A 19982-nucleotide genomic window follows, 5' to 3' on the forward strand; every position below is an offset into this window, starting at 1 on the left:
ACTTGTAACAAAATAAGCAATTTACGTGTGGGGTCTAGAGCAGCCGTGGGCAAACTACGGCCCGCGGGCTGGATCCGGCCCGTTTGAAATGAATAAAACTAAAAAAAAAAAAAAAGACCGTACCCTTTTATGTAATGATGTTTACTTTGAATTTATATCAGTTCACACAAACACTCCATCCATGCTTTTGTTCCGGCCCTCCGGTCCAGTTTAAGAACCCATTGTGGCCCTCGAGTCAAAAAGTTTGCCCACCCCTGGTCTAGAGTTTACTGAGTAGAGAGGCATTGGAAAGTTGAGAAGTTCTCAAGAAAAGAAGTAATAAAAACTGTTATAGGACAGTAAGGAGCCAGGAAAATTCCAGGGCAAGATACATTTGCCAGGTGCTTCTCATGAATTCAGGGAAGGCCACCACAAAATAAAAAAAGGGACGCTGAGAATTAATCTGTCCCAAAATATTCAGTAGAGGAATTCTGAAAGCTATAGACAGGAGGGTATATAATGCCTCAAACCCCGATGCCACTCACTCTTCAGATGAGCTGAGAGCCCGTCTGTGCCTCATAAACCAGATGTAAAGATTTGCTTGCCTCCTTCTTTAATAAAGATGCTTTATTTATTTTTTTTTTCCTTTTTCTTTTTTTAAATTTTTTTTAATTTATTTTTATTTTTTTTTATTAAATCTTTATTGTTCAGATTACATTTGTTCCACTTTTTTTCCCCCATAACTCCCCTTCTCCCAGTTCCCGCCCCACCCTCCTCCCTCACTCCCCACCCACTGTCCTCATCCATAGGTGCACGATTTTTGTCCAGTCTCTTCCCGTATCTCCCACTCCCCTTTCCCCCCCCCCCAAGAATAGTCAGTCCATTCCCTTTCTATGTCCTTGATTCATTATAATCACCAGTTTATTCTGTACATCAGATTATTTATTCACTTGATTCTTAGATTCACTTGTTGATAGATGCATGTTTGTTGTTCATAATTTGTATCTTTACCTTTTTCTTCTTCCTCCTCTTAAAGGATACCTTTCAGCATTTCGTATAATACTGGTTTAGTGGTGATGAACTCCTTTAGCTTTTCCTTATCTGTGAAGCTTTTTATCTGACCTTCAATTCTGAATGATAGCTTTGCTGGATAAAGTAATCTTGGTTGTAGGTTCTTGGTATTCATCACTTTGAATATTTCTTGCCATTCCCTTCTGGCCTGCAAAGTTTCTGTTGAGAAATCAGCTGACAGTCGTATGGGTATTCCCTTGTAGGTAAATGAGTTTCTTTCTCTTGCTGCTTTTAAGATTCTCTCTTTGTCTTTTGCTCTTGGCATTTTAATTATGATGTGTCTTCGTGTGGTCCTCTTTGGATTCCTTTTGTTTGGGGTTCTCTGCGCTTCTTGGACCTGTAAGTCCATTTCTTTCACCAGGTGGGGGAAGTTTTCTGTCATTATTTCTTCAAATAGGTTTTCAATATCTTGCTGTCTCTCATCTTCTGGCACCCCTATAATTCTGATATTGGTACGCTTGAAGCTGTCCCAGAGGCTCCTTACACTATCATCGTATTTTTGGATTCTTTTTTCATTTTGCTTTTCCGGTTGGGTGTTTTTTGCTTCTTCGCATTTCAAATCTTTGACTTGATTCTTGCGCTCCTCTGTTCTGCTATTGGGTGTCTGTATAATATTCTTTATTTCAGTCAGTGTATGCTTAATTTCTAGTTGGTTCTTTATCACAACATTGAGGGTCTCATTAGATTTCGTGAGGCTCTCATCAAGTTTATTGGCAGCTTCTAGCACATTATTGAAAGCCCTCAAAATTTCATTTTTTAGCTCTATATCCTCCATTTCTGTCATGTTTTTTTGTCTCCGCATTTTTTATGCTTTCTTGGTGCACCCCCTTGTGGTCTTTGTGCACAGTCGTGTTCTAGTTAAGCCTTGATTGTTGTAGTTAATACTAGAGGGATTTGACCACCAGGCCAACTGGCTGTGAGAATCAGCTGTATCTGCCGTGGGAAAACTTCTGTCCTCTGGAGAGGTGCTAATCTAGCCTTTGCCTGAGGCTATCCGGCAAATGGCTCTGCGCAGGGCTTGGGTGGGGCAGGATCAACAGGGCGGGCAGAGGGAGCGGTTATGGCTGCTCTCAGTCCCGTTCCCAGAGGCTCTGCTTCTCAGAACCCCAGCAACCGCTGCAAACCTCGGAGAGAAAGCTGCCCTCACGTTCCAACTGATGCCAGACAATCCTGCTTCTCCCGTTTGAGTCTGAGTCCCTAGAGACTCACCCGGATCTGGAGCTCAGAGTCTGAGACTCCCTCCTGATTGAAAACGACAACCGCGCCCTCAGCTACCAGCCGGCTCCACGCGCACCTCCGCACCTTTGTATTTTCCACACTGCGCCTCCTCTGAGCCTCGGTATGCTGTTCTCTTTCCTTCTAGTTGAAGAATCTCTCCTCAGCCAGCCTTCCTGTGGTTCTGGGTGATGTCCGTTCCGTCTTTTAGTTGTATTTTTGAAGTGGTTGTTTGCGGCAGCAATCTCCGGTGTTTTACCTTATGCCCGCCATCTTGGTTTCTCGGATGCTTTAATTTCCTTAATAAAATTGGCTTGCCAGGTCACAAGCCCAGCTCCTTCTGTGCCCAGGACAGCAAGGAGCCTGAGTGGAAGGTGACCTCTAACCAGACACACCCACGGCAGATCACCCTCAAGAAGACAGCGGACCTTGCGGGACCCCTTGTAATCCTCCTAATGCTGTTGACTTTCGGCCCTCGCATTATTAACAGACTAGTCCAATTTGTCAAGAAGCATATAGGGATAGTTCAGTTGATAGTTCTGCGCGCCCAGTACAGGCCTCTAGCAATGATGAAATAGAAATGCAGTCCGTCTCATGATTGAGCCGGAAGTTCCAAGACAAAGGGGGGAATGAAAGGGTGAGGGCTACGCCCTCCATCTTGCCCTGAATCCTCCATTTTTGGGCAGCAGCCATGTGCTCAGCAAGGAGCTTCTTCCCGGAAGCCCAAGCCTCTGCTAGCCACACCTAGGATTTCTTTAAACTAACCAATGATAATCAAGGGAAGTGGGCGCCATAGACACAACCACATCCTGTGTAACAAGACACCGACTTGCGCCTGGCCAATCGGCAGGGCCCACAGTCCTCTCTCCTCCCCTTACTCCAACCCCCTTATAAAACCCCTCTACCCACAAAGCTTACTCTCTCGGCCCCCCCTACCACTGCGTCGGCGAGTGTGGTGGACGGGGAGCACGAGCTAGCTCGAATAAAGACTCTTATACTTTTGCACCGGAAATAAAATAAAATAAAATAAAATAAAATAAAATAAAATAAAATAAAATTGGCTTAATCACAATGCAACCAAGGTCTCTCGTATACATTCATTTATACAAGAGAAGACAAGAATCAAGGTTGGGGACAGCCCTCTCCTTCCAACTCAGGGGGCTGTTAGGTAACACCTCTCTGGTGTCTGAGAAGTGCCTCTCACAAAACTACATTAGAGTAGAAAGGAAGAAAGAGATAATAAGTATTAATACTGTAACACAGATGTTGCTAGGCAAACCTGATAACACTTGGGTTGCGGGAAACGAGTTAAGTCGGCTCGCGTGAATTGCGCGTACTCCGCGGGAGCCGTCTTAAACTCGGTTCATATAGATTTGCGGTGGAGTGCGGGAAACGTGTAAACTCGGGCCGATTGTAACTGCGTATTACCAAATATTTCATTTCAATCGAACCCATACTTCAAAAGATATAGGCATTTTAACGCGCCATCTTATATTTTGGCGGGAAATTCACCCGACACCGTAGTGATAACATAAACAAGTATGGGAAAGTGAGAATAATGAGGCCTACTATAACATTCTACCTATTTATGGCAGGGAGATAAAGGTTGTTCATGAATAAAAGGATGAAAAAAATCAGTGCTATATTATAAAAATAAAGTAAATGTTTAATGACCTATATGCAAGAATGGGAGAGATATTATGAAATGCATTAATACAGGTGTCCCCCCAAAATGTATACACACTTTAACAGTGCTCAATTCTGGAAATGAAATGTATTTTAATAAACACCGCCTTTATAATTAAGTGTGTGTATACATTATTTTGGGACACCCTATACATATTTTTTGCACAGGATTTGTTAGATAGGACAGGGGTCTCAAGGTCTGGGCAGTTCTTACAAAATGCTGTTCTTGCTAAATGTTAAAATGTAGCACAGTATTTTGCAGAGGCAGCTGTAACTTGACCAGAACCCAACAGATAGTTTAGCCAACTGCCAAGAAGAAATCAACCTGTAATTGGCCAAATAGTATATATAAATAATGGCTAGGCCTCCCCTCCAGGACACAGAGCTGTGGATGTGAACCCGTCTCCTTGCTGCAAGTAAATAAAACACCCTAAGGACAACCATACCTTGTTCTCGAACAGAGCACTCCAGGAGGCAACCCCCTTGAGTTTGGGTAACAGATTCACATCCCAAATAGCTTTTTCTTTACTTAAAATTAAAATGGTTTTATACTAATAGTATTCATGCAATTAAATAAGTTAAAATATACTTTTAAGAATTTTCTTTAATTGTTAAACTCTGTCATCACTGGAGTTAAATTTGGCCAATACAAATCTATTAACAAGTTTAATTATGAAGTGAAATAGTCTTAAGTATGATGTATGGTACACCTACATATAAATGAAAATTGAGCACAAGGACAATTTACTATGGGAGCTGTACTGGAAGATTTATGAAAGCATGTGAAATTGCACCTGAAACTGTGTTATTAGTGAATATATTAAATTTATTGTACTTGATGAATGAATGTAATTAGTCTAGTCAAAGTTAGTTTGATTTAAATGTCTAAACAATGTCTCTTTTTTTAATGTGTAATTTGTACTATTTATTGGGGGTATTCTTAGACTGTAGGAGTTACAATCAATGTGTGATTTTATTTTATAGAATCATATAATATGATGTTAATTTTTATAAGTGATATTTAAATAATTCTAACAACTGTATATTTGACAATCTATTAAATGTTTTGCATTGGAAAAATGGTTTTATTCTTCTTAAATATGCACTAGTTTAACAACAGAACTGAAAGTATCTATACATTTAATCATTTACCCAGTAAGAATTTACTGAATACCTGCTGATACAAAGCATTATTAGGTGCTGTGTGGAATATCAAGACATATGAGACATGGATTCTGCCTGCAAAGAACACACAATTTAAGAAGAGGGAGAAGACACAAAATAAACAGCTAAAGCACATCAAAGTGAAGGAACTTTATGGACAAAATAGGCAGGCTTAGGGAGTCTTAGGAATAAAGAGGGCCCAGGGGGGAGGAATGCATAGGTGAGGGCTTGGAGCCACCAGAAGGCATACATTCACTGAGAATAGAAAAGTGCCACAGGATAAGGGGAGAGGAAGGCATACATTCACAGGGGATAAAGAAAAGTCACAGAGTATGAGGAAGAAAGGAAACATCTTCACGGAGGATAGAGAAATGTCGACAGATGCTGGGAAGAGGGAAACACATGTTCACAGGAGACAGAGGAACGTTGCAAGATAAGAGGGAGAGGAAGAGGGGGCACCACGTGGGTTTTGGACTTTGAAGCTGATATTCTGCGAAAGAGTGACCAATTAGAAAAGCACAAGGCCATAAAATGGGGAAGGGATCCAATTAGAAGGGAGCATGAAGGGACAAAGAACTACAGCATTTAGAAGCCTTAGAAAAAGGGCCTTAGTGGGTTACCCCCTTGAGAACCCCTCCCTACATGGGGGTCTGTATTTGCTTCCAATAAGTTTCCACCCTTTTACTAACAAGTATTTTTAGTCAGAGAATTTTATTCTTCAGACTTCGTGAGGCAAGAACCCACAAGGGAGAGATCCACTCCCTAAACCCCACATTTCAAAAGTATAAAGCAATCAGTATCACAACAGCAGTACTTTAAAAAGCTATGGAGTTTACAGAGAAAGAGAGATTAGTATTTAGAGTGGGAAGGCCCTGGAAAGTATCCTGGAGCTCAGGCTTGGACAAGTGGAACCTTGATGGCTGGAGATGGGCAGGACAAGATCTTCTTGGAAGTAAGAACCCCAATGGAAGAGCAAAGAAGCTGGAGTGAAAAGGATTTGTTATGTGAAAAAACAGAAGAGCACATGAAAGGGAGATTAGAAATGGAATTTGGGAACAAATTAGAGAGGGTGTCAAGACTAATCTGAAGAATGAAACAGTATAAAAGTGCAAGGCAAAAATTACTAATAATCCCACATTCCACCTAGAAAATAACAAGCATGTATTTTTCTCTTTTTATGTATGTGGGCAGAGAGAGAGAGAGAGAGAGAGAGAGAGAGAGAGAGAGAGAGAGAATGTATATATTTTTACAAAGATTGCATCATTTCTACACATACTATTTTCTCAATTAGTAAAAGTTGTATTTTTCACGTCGATATTTCACCTACAACATCACTTCTAAGAACCTCTTAGATTTATATAAATTATTTAATCAATCCCCTACTGTTGGACATTTGAAATGTTTCGTAACTGTCTGTACATCTCTGGATATTTCCTTGGAATAAACTCCCAAAAGTAGAACTAATGGATCCTAGCAAGTGTGCTTTTAACCTTTTCTTTTTCAAAATGAAGTTGGCTTTTTCTGCTTATACAAATAATGCAATTCATAATTTTAAAAACATAATATATATTCCATATTAAACTTCAGACAGTACAGAAAGAATGACAGAGATGAAATCCTAATACACACACACACACACACACACACACACACAACTTGTTGTGGCCTGATATTTTTTCATCTTTACAACATATTGTGGACCTTACTCCTTGTCTGTAATATAGACAGGGAATGGTTCCTTCCAAGGCTTTGATACATTTGGACAAATTCCCCTCAGGGTGCTACCAATCTGTTAGGACTGTAGGGCAATATAATCCTTAATGGCCATTTGCAAGCTTCCTGCCACAGGAGAACAAAAGACCCGGAAAAACTTCCTGGACACTAAGAGTTAGACCATACAAGGAATTGAAACTGTCCTGCATTCCACCTGCATTCCAAGCTCACCAGCTCAGTCCCCAAACTCACTAAGATCAAGTTTCCCACCAGCCCAGCGACTGCATGTAAGGATGAAACTCCAGCTCCTGAGTGCTGCCATCATGGACCGAATGTCCCCTAGGCTTGGTGCTGTGCAGCCCTTCCCTTTGGATGTTCCATCCCCCACGCCTTCCCTTAAATAAATTCAATTTTACTTTAATCACTGTCTGAGATGGCTACTTAGCCTACCCGTGCACCACCATGCTAACCCACCGTGTTCACCTTTCACAATCTACCTTCCCATCAGTAGAATAAGAGTGACTGCTTCCTCCCATTTTTATATTCTTCTTAGTCCTCCCCAAATGCATAAACAAAAGGTGATACTTATTGATTTATTTACATTAAGTAGTTTACAAATTAATTTGAAATTGTTATGGGTTATGTCTTTAGTTATAGGTTTTATTTTGTTTTTTATTTATAAAAAACTAGCACCTTTTAGTCAATACTTGCAAATATGTTTTATATTTTGTGAATTTCCTTTCAATTTATTCATGGCGGTTTTTTTGTCACACAGAAGCTTTATATCTTTAAGTAGTCAAACTCAGCCATCTTTTCCTTTATGATTTCTGTCCCAGTGAAGGTTTGGGGACATAACTGGAGCATTATCAAAATTGTGCTATAGGAAAGCTGGAGCCTTGAGAAAGCTACTGACTGATCCAAGGAACCCAGGAACAAAAGGAATTCAAAGTCAAGGAAGAGAAAGAGTCAACAGTATTTAACAAGAAATTTCATCTGGAAATGTTACAGGGCAGTGAGAAGCTAGGAAAATTCCAGGGCAAGTGGAATAGGGAAACTAAGACAAGAATGTTAAAACAAGGCCAAACCGTGTGAACAATTTGCAACCAGCTTATAAACCGCAAGACTGCAAGCCCTTACCTTTCCCAAGGACAGCTTGAAAGCAAATGGTTAATGACTCTCCAACTAAAAAATGCAGGAAGGGGGCGGGAGGAATAAAAGGGCTGTTTTATTTTATTATTTTTTAAATATATTTTTATTGATTTCAGAGAGGAGGGGGGAAAAATAAAAAATAACAATTATAAGAGAGAATCATTGATCAGCTGCCTCCTGCAAACCCACATTAGGGATCAAGCACGCAACATGGACATGTACCCTAACCAGGAATGGAACTGTAACCTCCTGGTTCGTAGGTTGATGCTCAACCACTGAGCCACACCAGCCGGGCAGGGCTGTTTTATTTTTTACTCCCTAAACAAAGAAGCCAGCAGTTTCAAGGATGGCAAGATAAAATTGCCAGGTACTTCTCATGAATTCTGGGAAGGCCACCACAAAGTAAAAAGGGACCTTGAGAATTAATCTGTACCAAGATATTTAGCAGAGGAATTTAAAAATCTATAGACAGGAGAGTATATAATGCTGTGAATCCCCACCCAACTCGCTCCTCATATTAGCTAAGTGATGCTCATCTGCGCTCTGAGCCAGATGAAATAGATTTGCTTGCCTTGCTTCTTTAATAAATTTGCTTGTTTTAATTGCTTTAATAATTGGCTTTATCACAATGCAATCAGGGTCCCTCATTTAAATTTAGGGGCTGTCAGATAACAGCTTTTCTGGTGTTTTGGGTACCTGTAAAGAGAAAAAATTCACAGATGACCCCAAGGTTTTGAGTCTGGATATCATAAGGACATTGATGTCATTAACACAGTGAAGCACACAGCAGAAGAAGTGGGTCTGCTTAGAAAGATGAGAAATTTCTACTTTGTTTGGGATATTTTTGTGGTCCCTTCCAAGATGGTCCTCAATGATCTTCACCCTTAATTCTTTTTTTTTCTTTTTTTAAATTCACTCTTTTTTAAAAATATATATTTTATTGATTTTTTACAGAGAAGAAGGGAGAGGAATAGAGAGTTAGAAACATCGAAGAGAGATATCCATCAGCTGCCCCCTGCACGCCCCCTACTGGGGATGTGCCTGCAACCAAGGTACATGCCCTTGACTGGAATCGAACCTGGGACCCTTCAGTCCACAGGCCGACGCTCTATCCACTGAGCCAACCCTTAATTCTTGATGCAAGATAATAAATGTTTATTGTTTAAGCCACTAAATTTGAGGCAATATGTTATACAATAGATTACTAAAAGAGATATGACTTGAAGATATCTAGCTGGCAGATGAAATGCAGAGCTAGGGCGCTGGGAGGTATCAGGGCTGGAGAGAGGGTTTTAAGAGTGATCTGCTTAGTGGTCACAATTGAAGTGAGGTGATTATACAAAGTACAGAGAAATGATGATACCGTTGTAATAACTTGGTTATTAATTAACAGGAAAGGTGCAAAGGGAAGGCCAGATAATATAGGCATGCCATTTGTTCCAGAAAGCTGCAGTTTAACACTCTCCACATCTGTTTCCCACAGATCCTGGGGGAAGTGACTGGACAAAGGAAGATTAGACGCATGCTCAGTAAGCCTAGGTGACATAGAGAGGGTGCCTGCCTGTCGGTCATTCCTGGGAACAGGGCATTGGACAGAGTAGGCATACAGATGTGGCCACTGCAGGTGCAGGAAAATTTGATATTTAAGCTCCTAAATAAAGAGCTTCTCTCTCTTGTCTGCTTGCCCACGCACCTTGCTCTCTTGTTGTGCTCCCCCGCATTCGCCCACATGGCCAGGTGGACCACACACAATGGACTAATGGGCTACAACTAGTCCGATGCTACATCGGACCCAGCTCCACCAAGGAACAGCAACTCTGAACACTGGCTTTGCTTTTAGCTCTGCTGGATTCCCAGCTGCACCTTTTCCAGGACTGGTTTAAGGGAAATGGGACTTTGGAAACCAAGGGATATAACTCCATGAAAATAAAGCTTTCTACCACATCTCATCCTCCCCTGGGGGCCTCCAGAAATTCTTATTCCAGTGGCGCTCAAGAACTCCACTTCCACTAGCAATGGAGAAATTCCACCTGCGCAATTCTCCAATAACAATGAGAGTCAACAAAGGATATATAGAAGGTGAGTAGACAGAGAGGCCTGAGAAAAAGTAGTCAGATAAACAAGGAAGTGAGCAGAATAATGTCATAAAAGGAAGCACTGACAGACACTAGAATAAGAGGACATTCTTAGAAGTGAACCATAGATCCATGAAAAGGGCCCTATTTTCGCAAATAAAGCATTCTCTTGGAAGTTAGTCATCTATACTTTCAGCTTTGATGTAAGTTTGGTTAGTCCTCTCTTTTTTTCTTTTTTGCAATTTTTTAAACTGTGATAAAATAAATATAACAAAATTTATAACATTTTAACCATTTTTAGGTGTCCAAATCAGTGGCATTATTGCCATTGTGCAGCTTGAGTAGTCCATTTTGCAGACATTATGTATAAATCTTTTTTCTGCTGCTCTCATTTAGAAATCCTCTAGAACAGGGCTGGGGAACCTTTTTTCTGCCAAGTGTCATTTGGATATTTATAACATCATTCATGGGCCATACAAAATTATCAACTTAAAAATTAGCCTGCTACATTTGGTCAAACATTTAATTAACTCACCCCTAATGTCTTGGCAGGGCCAGACCGAATAATTTCGAGGACCTCACACAGGGCACTGGAAAAACAGAAGTCAGCAATAGAGGAAGGCTGTACCGCATAGGCCTTGCAGGCCACCCCAAGAGGTGCCATAGGAGCCAGGGTGATGTGGATTCTTTTCTTTTTATTCTTGATTTCTTTTTCTTTTTGTCATATATATAGTTATTGATTTCAGAGACAAAGGGAGAGGTAGAGAGAGATAAAAATATCAATGATGAAAGAAAATCATTGATCAGCAGCCTCCTGCATGCCCCATACTGGGGATTGAGCCTGAAACCTGGGCATGTGCCCTGACGGGGGTAATCGAACTGTGACCTCCTGGTTTATAGGTCAATGCTCAACCACTGAGCAACACTTATTTTTTTAAAATAAGATTATTGGTTGCTATTTGGACAATGGATTTAGGAGGTGGAGTGAACAAGAGTCAACTAGCTCATACTTGTAAAAAAAAGACCCCCAAAAAAGTGTTTCCTTTAAATACTGGATTAAAAGCCAGCTGAATAGACCACTGAGTATAAATAGGAATTTGAATTTCTTAGTTTTACCTTTGCAAAATTGATCTCTTTTATAACACAGTGCTTGCTATCTGATTTCCCTTTGGCCAAGTATGCTTTCCCAAAGGCACCTTCCCCAATGACCTTAATCACATCATATTTATCCATGGTTTCCAATGCATGAAGTTTCCTGAAATTAGAGAAATGAAATTTTATTGCACCTTTTTCATAAACATTAACTAAGTCAGAAAATTGACCACTAACATGTAAAAGAACTCATTTTGCTAAAACTTTCCTTCGGACCTCAACCAAGACAGTCAAATAACTTTCCAGGTGGCCACAGGTAACAACCAAAATAAGACGGAGCTTCTTGGTGGGCTCCGAGATCAGACTTGGGTTGTTACTCAGCTTTGGAACACTCTAGTGAGCGTGGGCATTATCACCTGTATAAAGCAGGAATGTCCTTATGCCTGCGGAATTTACAATCCAGCCTTTCTCAGTAATGAAGTACTGCCCCCTAGGGGGCATTTTGGAAATTTATGGGGTTTGGTGGTTTTTTTGTGGGGGTTTTTCGTGGTTGTTTTTTTTTGTTTTGGTTTGGGTTTTTTTGTTTGGTTTTTTTCTGTTCTCCTTGGAGATGGAGAGGCACCGTTTGTGTGTGTGTGTGTGTGTGTGTGTGTGTGTGTGTGTGTGTGTGTGTGTGTGTTTCTGTTCTCCTTAGAGATGGAGAGGCACCGACCGAGATACAAGGGATGGTCCGGACAATAAAGGATTACCCCGCGGCCCTACATTACAAAGTCTCTCACACATTCCCCGCGGCCCTACATTACAAAGTCTCTCACACATTCATGTCCGTGGAAAAATCCGCATATCTGCAGCAAGAACCCAACTTTAATGAACAATTTTCGAGGGATGCAACTACACGCAAATCAAGGCTTAACTGCACTTTGTTTTGTTTGGAAGTTTACCAAGAACTCTTCACCGTTTTGGGGTGTGTTTTTTGGAAAGTCACGCCCCCACTGGCCTCTGCTACTAGCTGAAACCATCGCGGTCAGGTGACTCCCTGGCAGGGTGTGGGAGTCAGTACTTGTTCAGTACTTGAACAAGCAGTACTTGTTCAAGTGTAGCAGCAACAAGCATTTACAGACGGAAATATTTTATTATAAATTGTTTCCTTGCATTTCCTCTTTATACTTCAGTTCGGGTCTGATACTGACTTCTTAAAACTGAATGAGCAGGATGGTTATTTTTTTTTAACCATTTTTTAAAGTTGATTTTCAGAAAGAGGAAGGAGGGGAGAGAGAGAGAAACGTTGATGTGAGAGAAACATCCATCAGCTGCCTCTCGCCTGTGCGGACCTGGGATCCTACCTGAAACCTGGGTGGTTGCTCTGACCTGGAATCAAACCCGCCACCTTTTGGTGTAGGGAGGACGCTCCAACCAACTGAGACACACTGGCCAGGGCGCTTATGCTCTAGAGCAGCGGTTCTCAACCTGTGGGTCGCGACCCCTTTGGGGGTCGAACGACCCTTTCATAGGGGTCACCTAAGACCATCAGAAAACACATAAATAATTACATATTGTTTTTGTGATTAATCACTATGCTTTAATTATGTTCAATTTGTAACAATGAAAATACATCCTGCATATCAGATATTTACATTATGATTCATAACAGTAGCAAAATTAGAGTTATGAAGTAGCAACGACAATAATTTTATGGTTGGGGGTCACCACAACATGAGGAACTGTATTAAAGGGTCGCGGCATTAGGAAGGTTGAGAACCACTGCTCTAGAGTAACTTTTGTCAGGGTAGGAAGGGGGTAGATTGGATGTGATGGGGCACCAGCTCCGCACCCACAGGAAGCTGCGGACACCAGAATTTTGAGGGAAGCAGATAGGGAATCGAAACTCAAGGGCAGCAGCGCGGGAACTACGGGCCCCTGACGCTCCTGAGGTGGCACCAGGGGGTGAGAGCCCCAGGTTTTGGGGAAAATCCTCCTTTAGGAACACTCCGGAAGGAATTGAGTGCGCCGCGCATTGCCATGGAGACCGACGCATAGGAGACCGCTCCTCTGCCGCATGGTCTCCTGGGGTATGAGCTCCATTCCATTCCCTGAGGATCCCAGAGCCCTGGGGAGCAGCCCGGGGTAAGGACTAGGGGGCCCGCCCGCTGCATACCTGCTCCCGGGCTGTGCGGGGCGAGGGAAGCCTCCCGGCGGACTGCGTTCCGGCCGCTGGGCGGAGCCGCGCGGGGCGGGGGCGGGGCGCGGGAACCGGCCCGGAGAGGGGGGTCCCACCGTCCACCCGGAGGAGAGGTCAGAGGCCAGCGAGTTTGGAGACCTAGCGTGTCACCTCCGGTTGACTTAAGTCGAAACTCCTTTGCTAACACTCAGCAAGCACACCGTTCCCGTTCTTGCCTGCGGCGTACCAATTCTTTGCACATATTATCTCTATTCTTTACAATAACCCAGCAAAGTAGTGGACGCCCAGTTTTACAAATGGGCTAAATTGAGACAGGAAGTTTCTTGTGCAAGGTCTCAATTCCTGTCAAGAGATGGACACTTGGAATGGAATCCTACAATTCCGTCCACAGCCAGCGGCCTCCCTTGGGGTCCTCTTAGAAAACTGGCTGCTGCTCCCCTCCCCTAACCCCCACTATTCCTCATTCCAGATTGCACATTAAGCTGCTAAAACGTTTCATTACATGTTCAGTAATTGAGAAGGATGTAATTTCCAGCAACTATAAATACTGACACAAGTAAAACATACAAATGGAATCCAGATACCATGGCAATTTGAAACCCACCATTATCTATTAAAAATAATAAATAAAAAGCTCGGCAGTTCTTCGGCCCGTGACGCGTAGCATGGGGCCAATTCAGGATCTTGAGCTGAGTTGGGGTGGGGGGTAGTTGGGGCTGCTGGAGTTATTGTCACGGCTTCCAGTTTGATCATTTGCAATGTCAGGCTTTGATAACTTAAACACAGATTTCTACCAGACAAGTTACAGCATCGATGACTGGTCACAGCAGTCCTGATTATGGAGGAAGGGGAGGCCCCTGTAGCAAACAGTGTGCTGGCTGTGACTACTCGCAGCAAGGTCGGTATGTCCCTCCAGACGTGTTGCAGCCGCAGCAGCCATACGCCAGGCAGATTCCCAGCCAGCTCAGACATATACTCCAACTGCTCCTCAGCCATTCCATGGAAACAGCTTTGAGGATGAACCACTTTTATTGGAAGAATTAGGTATCAATTTTGACCACATCTGGCAAAAAATACGAACAGTGTTACACCCATTAAAAGTAGCAGATGGCAGCATCATGAATGAGGCTCATCTGGCAGGAACCATGGTGTTTTGCTTTGCTTTTGGAGTCATATTATTACTGGCTGGCAAAATCCAGTTTGGTTATGTATATGGAATCAGTACAATTGAATTGTCTAGGAATGCTTTATTAAACTTAATGAGTATGATAGGTATTTCATTTGGTTGTGAGGGAAGTGTCCTTAGATATTGTCTTCATCCCGTGATCCTACTTTTCAGTGTTGTGGTGATATTTTCTTTGCAATAAATGGTAGCAACTTGGGCATGTGCCCTGACCAGAATCGAACCAGCAACCTCCTGGTGCATGGGACTGCACTCAACCAACTGAACCACTCTGGCCAGGCTGATAATCTTTCTTAAAACAACTCAGCCATGATTGAAGTTTCCAATTCTTTCACTGAGTTAAGACCTACTCCTTTAAGTTGTAGTGTGGGTGTTTCTTCAGGAAACTTAACAGTCATTTTTATTTTTTTCTTTCCCCAGATATCCCAGAAGAAACTGAAGAAACAAAAACTTATGGCTCGGGAGTAAATTAAGCATAAAGTAAATAGTAATAAAAGTAAAAGCAGAAAAACAAAACAAACAAACAACTCAGTCATAATAAAGAAGATACAGACTTATTGCTGATATATTTTCCCAAGGAATTAGGGAAGAAAATCGTTCGTATTCTCAAGTCAGGTGCACTCAAGTCAAGCAAAAAAGTGATCCCAATGTAGAGTTTATGAGTTTACACTTAAAAAAATTTGACATCCCTTTAAATTATCTCATGGAATTTTTGCATTTCAGTGATACAGAAGTTCACAGTCTACCTTATTACAGATATGAAATGGCACTTGTTTCAATATTAGCATTAACTAAACCATACTGACCTAGACTGACCACATTAATGCTCATAGTTAGTTGGATCTCTATGTTTCCCAGAAAAAAAGAAAATCACTAACCTTTTTAGAGAAAAAAATTTAAAATATCACAATTTCAGTATAGCGATTATCAATGTAAAGTGCATTTGATGCTTATTAAAAATTTTTCCAATTAATTAAAAAAGTAAACTCTTCTTTAAGAATCAGAAAGTTTATATTATTCCTTTTTCTCCCTGAACTCTTATCTCCTCCATGTAATGTTTTTCATGCTTAAAAATCTTATTGATCACCCTATTATAAAAATGGAAATTACTTTTTCCTGATATAGGCTTTTTACTGGATTATTAAAATTATTAGTAGTACATCGTTGATCAAAATAAAATAAATTACATTGATAAATACTTAATTATAAAAAGTAAAACTGTATCAGACATTCATCTCTTAAAGACTTGAATGGACTTTCTTCTTCCTCCCTCCCAATTAGTTCAGTTAGTATCTATAGAAGAATGCTAACTTTTTGCTGGACTAGACAAGGTTTAACATTGATTCTCTTCTGTTTTTCTCTTTTTAAAGCTGTAAGTGCTGAGAAACCACATTCATGTAAGTAAATAGAATTGGAAGTTTTGTTAAAGGAGTCTCTCAATTCTTGTCTAGTTGTACGTCAAGAATCATATAGCAATTTATCACTAAAAATGGTCTTTAACCATTGAGTCTCTTGAAATTTCATTAAAAGCAAAACCTTGCAAACCATTTGACTTTCAAAAGGATTTGTCATTCAATCAAGATTCAGTCTCTCAAAAACTATACATAATTTCAAGTTCCCTCTGTTTGATGGTTTGGAAATTTTTACACACTGGAGTAATACTAAAATATAGTACTTATGAAAGCTGAATATCTGCAAATATATTTAAAATTATCTCTGCCTACCTTAACTTTTGAAATCCTCAAGAATGGTGAAAAAAAAAGAAGCTAACCTAAGTAACTTTAAGAAATAGTATTTTGACTGGAATTGTAAAGCTAAAGACAATAAGAACAATACATAAAATCTATTATAGTTGGTATATTTGTTTCTCACAGGGGTATGGGTTAATAATTTGGAAACTGCTTTACATGTATACTGATGTTGAACAACTAACTGGATGGTGGATGGTACAAGCTAGGTTTCTTTATTCTTTCTTTCTTTCCTTTTTTTTTTTTAATTGACTTCAGAGAGGAAGGGAGAGGGAGAGAGAGATAGAAACATCAATGATGAGAGAGAATCATTGATCGGCTGCCTCCTGCACGCCCCCTACTGGGGATCGAGCCTGCAACCCATCTGATATGATGTGATGGGAAAAGCACTTCACTTCTATGATAATCTTCCCCCAAACCTTTAAGCTCAGTCTCATTATGAAAATAACATCAGACAAACCCAATCTGAGGAACATTCTACACAATGCCTAACCAGTACTCCTCAAAGATCTCAAGGTCCTGAGAAATAAGGAAAGACAGAGAGACTGTCAGAGACCAGAGGAGACTAAGGCTGACTAAATGTTGAAATATATATAAACTGTGAGGGGTGAAGTTCTGTACCAGTTTTTGTATGTTAAGATAAAAACATGTTTAATTTTTTTTTACAAAATATGTTTTTTATTGATTTTAGAGGGAGAGGGAGAGGGAGAGAAACAGCGATGACAGGGAAACATCAATCAGCCTCGTCCTACATGCCCCCTACTGGGGATCAAGCCTGCAATCCGGGCATGTGCCCTGACAGGGAATCAAATCAGGATCTCTCGGTGCAAGGGATGACACTCAACCAACTGAGCCACATGGGTCAGGGCAAAAATGTTTAAATCAGATGTATGTATTCCATATTTCAGCAGATCCTTAATAATGATCCTACTGTAGTTTCACTATCTTTTTCCTCCTATTCTTCACTTGAGCATTGTTCCCTATACTAGGTCAGGCATATGCTGTTCCTACACTTGCCCCTGTGGAATCCCCAGAGAAGAAACTGTTTCTTCTTTAGTAAAGTATTTTTTTAAATATATTTTCATCGATTTCAGAGAGGAAGGGAGAAAGAGAGAGAGATCGAAACATCCATGATGAGAGAGAATCATTGATTGGCTGCCTCCTGCACGTCACCAACTGGGGATCGAGCCCACAATCCGGGCATGTGCCCTTGACCAGCATCGAACCCGGGACCCTTCAGTCCACAGGCTAATGCTCTATCCACTGAGCCGAACCAGCCAGGGCTTTAGTAAAATAATCTTACCCCGCTAATTGATCATGGATTTAATGACAGGACCCAGCACAGTGTGTCATAGTGACCCTTTGCATATATGTTGGGATCCTGCTCCTTCCATTAGTTCCACAACATTCTAATTTCTGGTACTTTCCATATTGATTCCTCACCGTTGGCCCTATTCCTTTCCCCTGTACAGGACTGACAACTTCTGAAAAGATACGTAACCCTTTCCACTCCTCCCAGGATGGATCATCTGAACTGGTTTCTTTTGTGTATCCTGTGAGGGGCTATATTTAAGGACAGATGGTAGTAAAGATCACGGAAGATCATTGATCACTACCAAGAGAGTCTTATTGAAAAATTGCACACATTATTATGTTATAATTAAATATATTTAGATCCTAAAATCTTTAGGAAATGTAAAAAGAGTTACATAGTAATAAACAGAAATCATAACAATGCAAATAATAACATTATGGGTTGCTCTCATGCTCCATGGTCAGCATCCCTATGAGATAGGCATTATTATCCTCATGTTATAGTTGAGGAAATTCGGGCCCAAAGAGGTTAAGTAATTTCCCACAATCACACAAATAATGAGCATCCAATTTCTGTTCTATCTGACTGCAAAGCCTGAAGCTCACACCCATAATTCTACACCTTCTCCTTTGCATTAAAAAACGCACAAGAATTGTAGATTTTTAAACGAATCAGGAACAATTTTAAATATCCACAGCACCCCTACCCCATTCTGTTTCCAAGGGAAAATATACAGTCCGTTAGCTAATATCAAAACATTAATTCCTCACTTTAAAAATCTATTCAATGTGACTAAGGAACATTTCCTTGGGCATTAGTCACCAGATGCTCCTTGCCAGCCAGCTCGCTGCTTCAGTTCTGACACCCAATCAAAGTTGTTGTCTTCCTCCTCAAAGTCTCTGTGAAAAAATGATATGGATATTAAGCCTCCATGTTAGGGGTATGGTAAGTATTTGTTGATAGGTTCAAAGCAGAACAACACCATAACAATATTCACATTTTTTAAAAAATGAGCTCCAAGGCAACTGAACACAGAAAAAAAATTGGTTAGTTCTTTCAAAAGAACACTTCTTTCACTCTTTCAATAATATTTTCAATAGAAAATATATTAAAAAACAATAAATCCAAGCTGAACAATTTTAAACATTTGGCTCAGTCAGGAATTAGTAATTACCGTTATGCATTACCCACCTCAGATAAAAGATCAAGTTATAAATATTCACTTATAGTGTAAAATAATATAACCAGCTCCTGTTAAACCTGACATTATTAAGGTTAATTACACACATACACACACACTCACACCCCACAACTAAAGCTTTCTAGGTACAGCACAACGTACGTGTCCTCCTCATCCAGTCTAGGTTCGAGTCTCTCTGGATCCAAAATGACAGAATCGTAACCTCCGTCAACACTGTCTGATGCTTCAGTTTCTTCACACAGGGGACCTTTCAAGCAGAACCCTTCTGAACCTTCAGAGGAATATTAACAGAAATCATGCGGATTTAAACAGTATTGATTCATTTCCTCATATTGGACTAAAATCCTCCAAAAGTTTGCTGGCTAGCTGAGGACAATCCCATGTTCTATATTTCTTCTGCAGTGCCTCCCGACATTACCCAGCATGATTTCTGGCATAAAACAGGCCCAGTAAGCATCAGTATATATATATCAACTTTAACAACACTATTTTCTTAGCCCTTGCCAGGTAGCTCAGTTGGTTAGAGCATCGTCCCACTACACCAAGGTTGCGGGTTCAAGCATGTGCCCATTTAGCGCACATACAAGAATCAACCAATGAAAGTATAAATAAGTGGAACAACAAATCGATATTTCTCTCTCTCAAATCTATAAATAAAAAAAAATTTTTTTAATGCTACTTTCACCCTATTGGGTTTGATTCCCGGTCAAGGCCGTGTACCTGAGTTGCAGACTTAGTCCCCAGCCCCAGTCGAAAGGCAACCAATCAATGTGTCTCTTACACATCAATGTTTCTCTCTCTCCCCCCCCCCCCTTCCTTCCACTCTCTCTAAAAATCAATGGAAAAAATATCCTTGGGTGAGGATTAACAACAACAACAAAAATATTACTTTCTTCAAAATAAAATATTCAGAATATAATTAAGCCCTCAAATATAACAACTTATATTAAAGCATTAAAAGTTATCCTTGGGTAGTCAGATTATAGTTTTTACTGTGATAAAGTCTGAACTGTAAAGCCACCAGTATACTTGCACAGGAAAAATGAGCTTCTCTGAAAAGAAAGTAGTCACAAATAAGCAAACAACTGAGTAAATAGGAATAATATAGCTCTATGGGAAATTTTAATTATAGCTTAAGACTATCTAAAAAAGATTTAAGAAAACCTAAAACTATAATGCTATGTATGTGATTTCATAACTGAAAATAAAAGG

General features: G+C 40.5%; 2 protein-coding genes and 1 pseudogene across 2 annotated transcripts in view; 1 reads left to right on the forward strand and 2 right to left on the reverse strand.

The window, feature by feature from the left end:
* Window positions 1-11285, reverse strand: part of NEK5 (NIMA related kinase 5) — a 54564-nt gene extending 43279 nt beyond the window's left edge. Inside the window, exon 1 of the mRNA XM_023748088.1 lies at window positions 11169-11285. Within this exon, the coding sequence (XP_023603856.1) occupies window positions 11169-11285 (117 nt within the window). The remainder of the gene's footprint in view (window positions 1-11168) is intronic.
* A 2787-nt stretch (window positions 11286-14072) lies between these two features.
* On the forward strand, window positions 14073-14690 carry LOC102430816 (annotated as a pseudogene).
* Window positions 14691-17908: 3218 nt separating this feature from the next.
* NEK3 (NIMA related kinase 3) overlaps window positions 17909-19982 on the reverse strand; it is a 27919-nt gene continuing 25845 nt past the window's right edge. The window contains exons 15-16 of the mRNA XM_006107361.3: window positions 18912-19041; window positions 17909-18468 (exon numbers count right to left, since the gene is read on the reverse strand). Coding sequence (XP_006107423.1) covers window positions 18384-18468; window positions 18912-19041 — 215 coding nt within the window. The 3' untranslated portion in view covers window positions 17909-18383. The remainder of the gene's footprint in view (window positions 18469-18911; window positions 19042-19982) is intronic.

Source organism: Myotis lucifugus, unplaced genomic scaffold (assembly GCF_000147115.1).
Source record: "Myotis lucifugus unplaced genomic scaffold, Myoluc2.0 scaffold_1132, whole genome shotgun sequence".
Lineage (NCBI taxonomy): Eukaryota > Metazoa > Chordata > Mammalia > Chiroptera > Vespertilionidae > Myotis > Myotis lucifugus.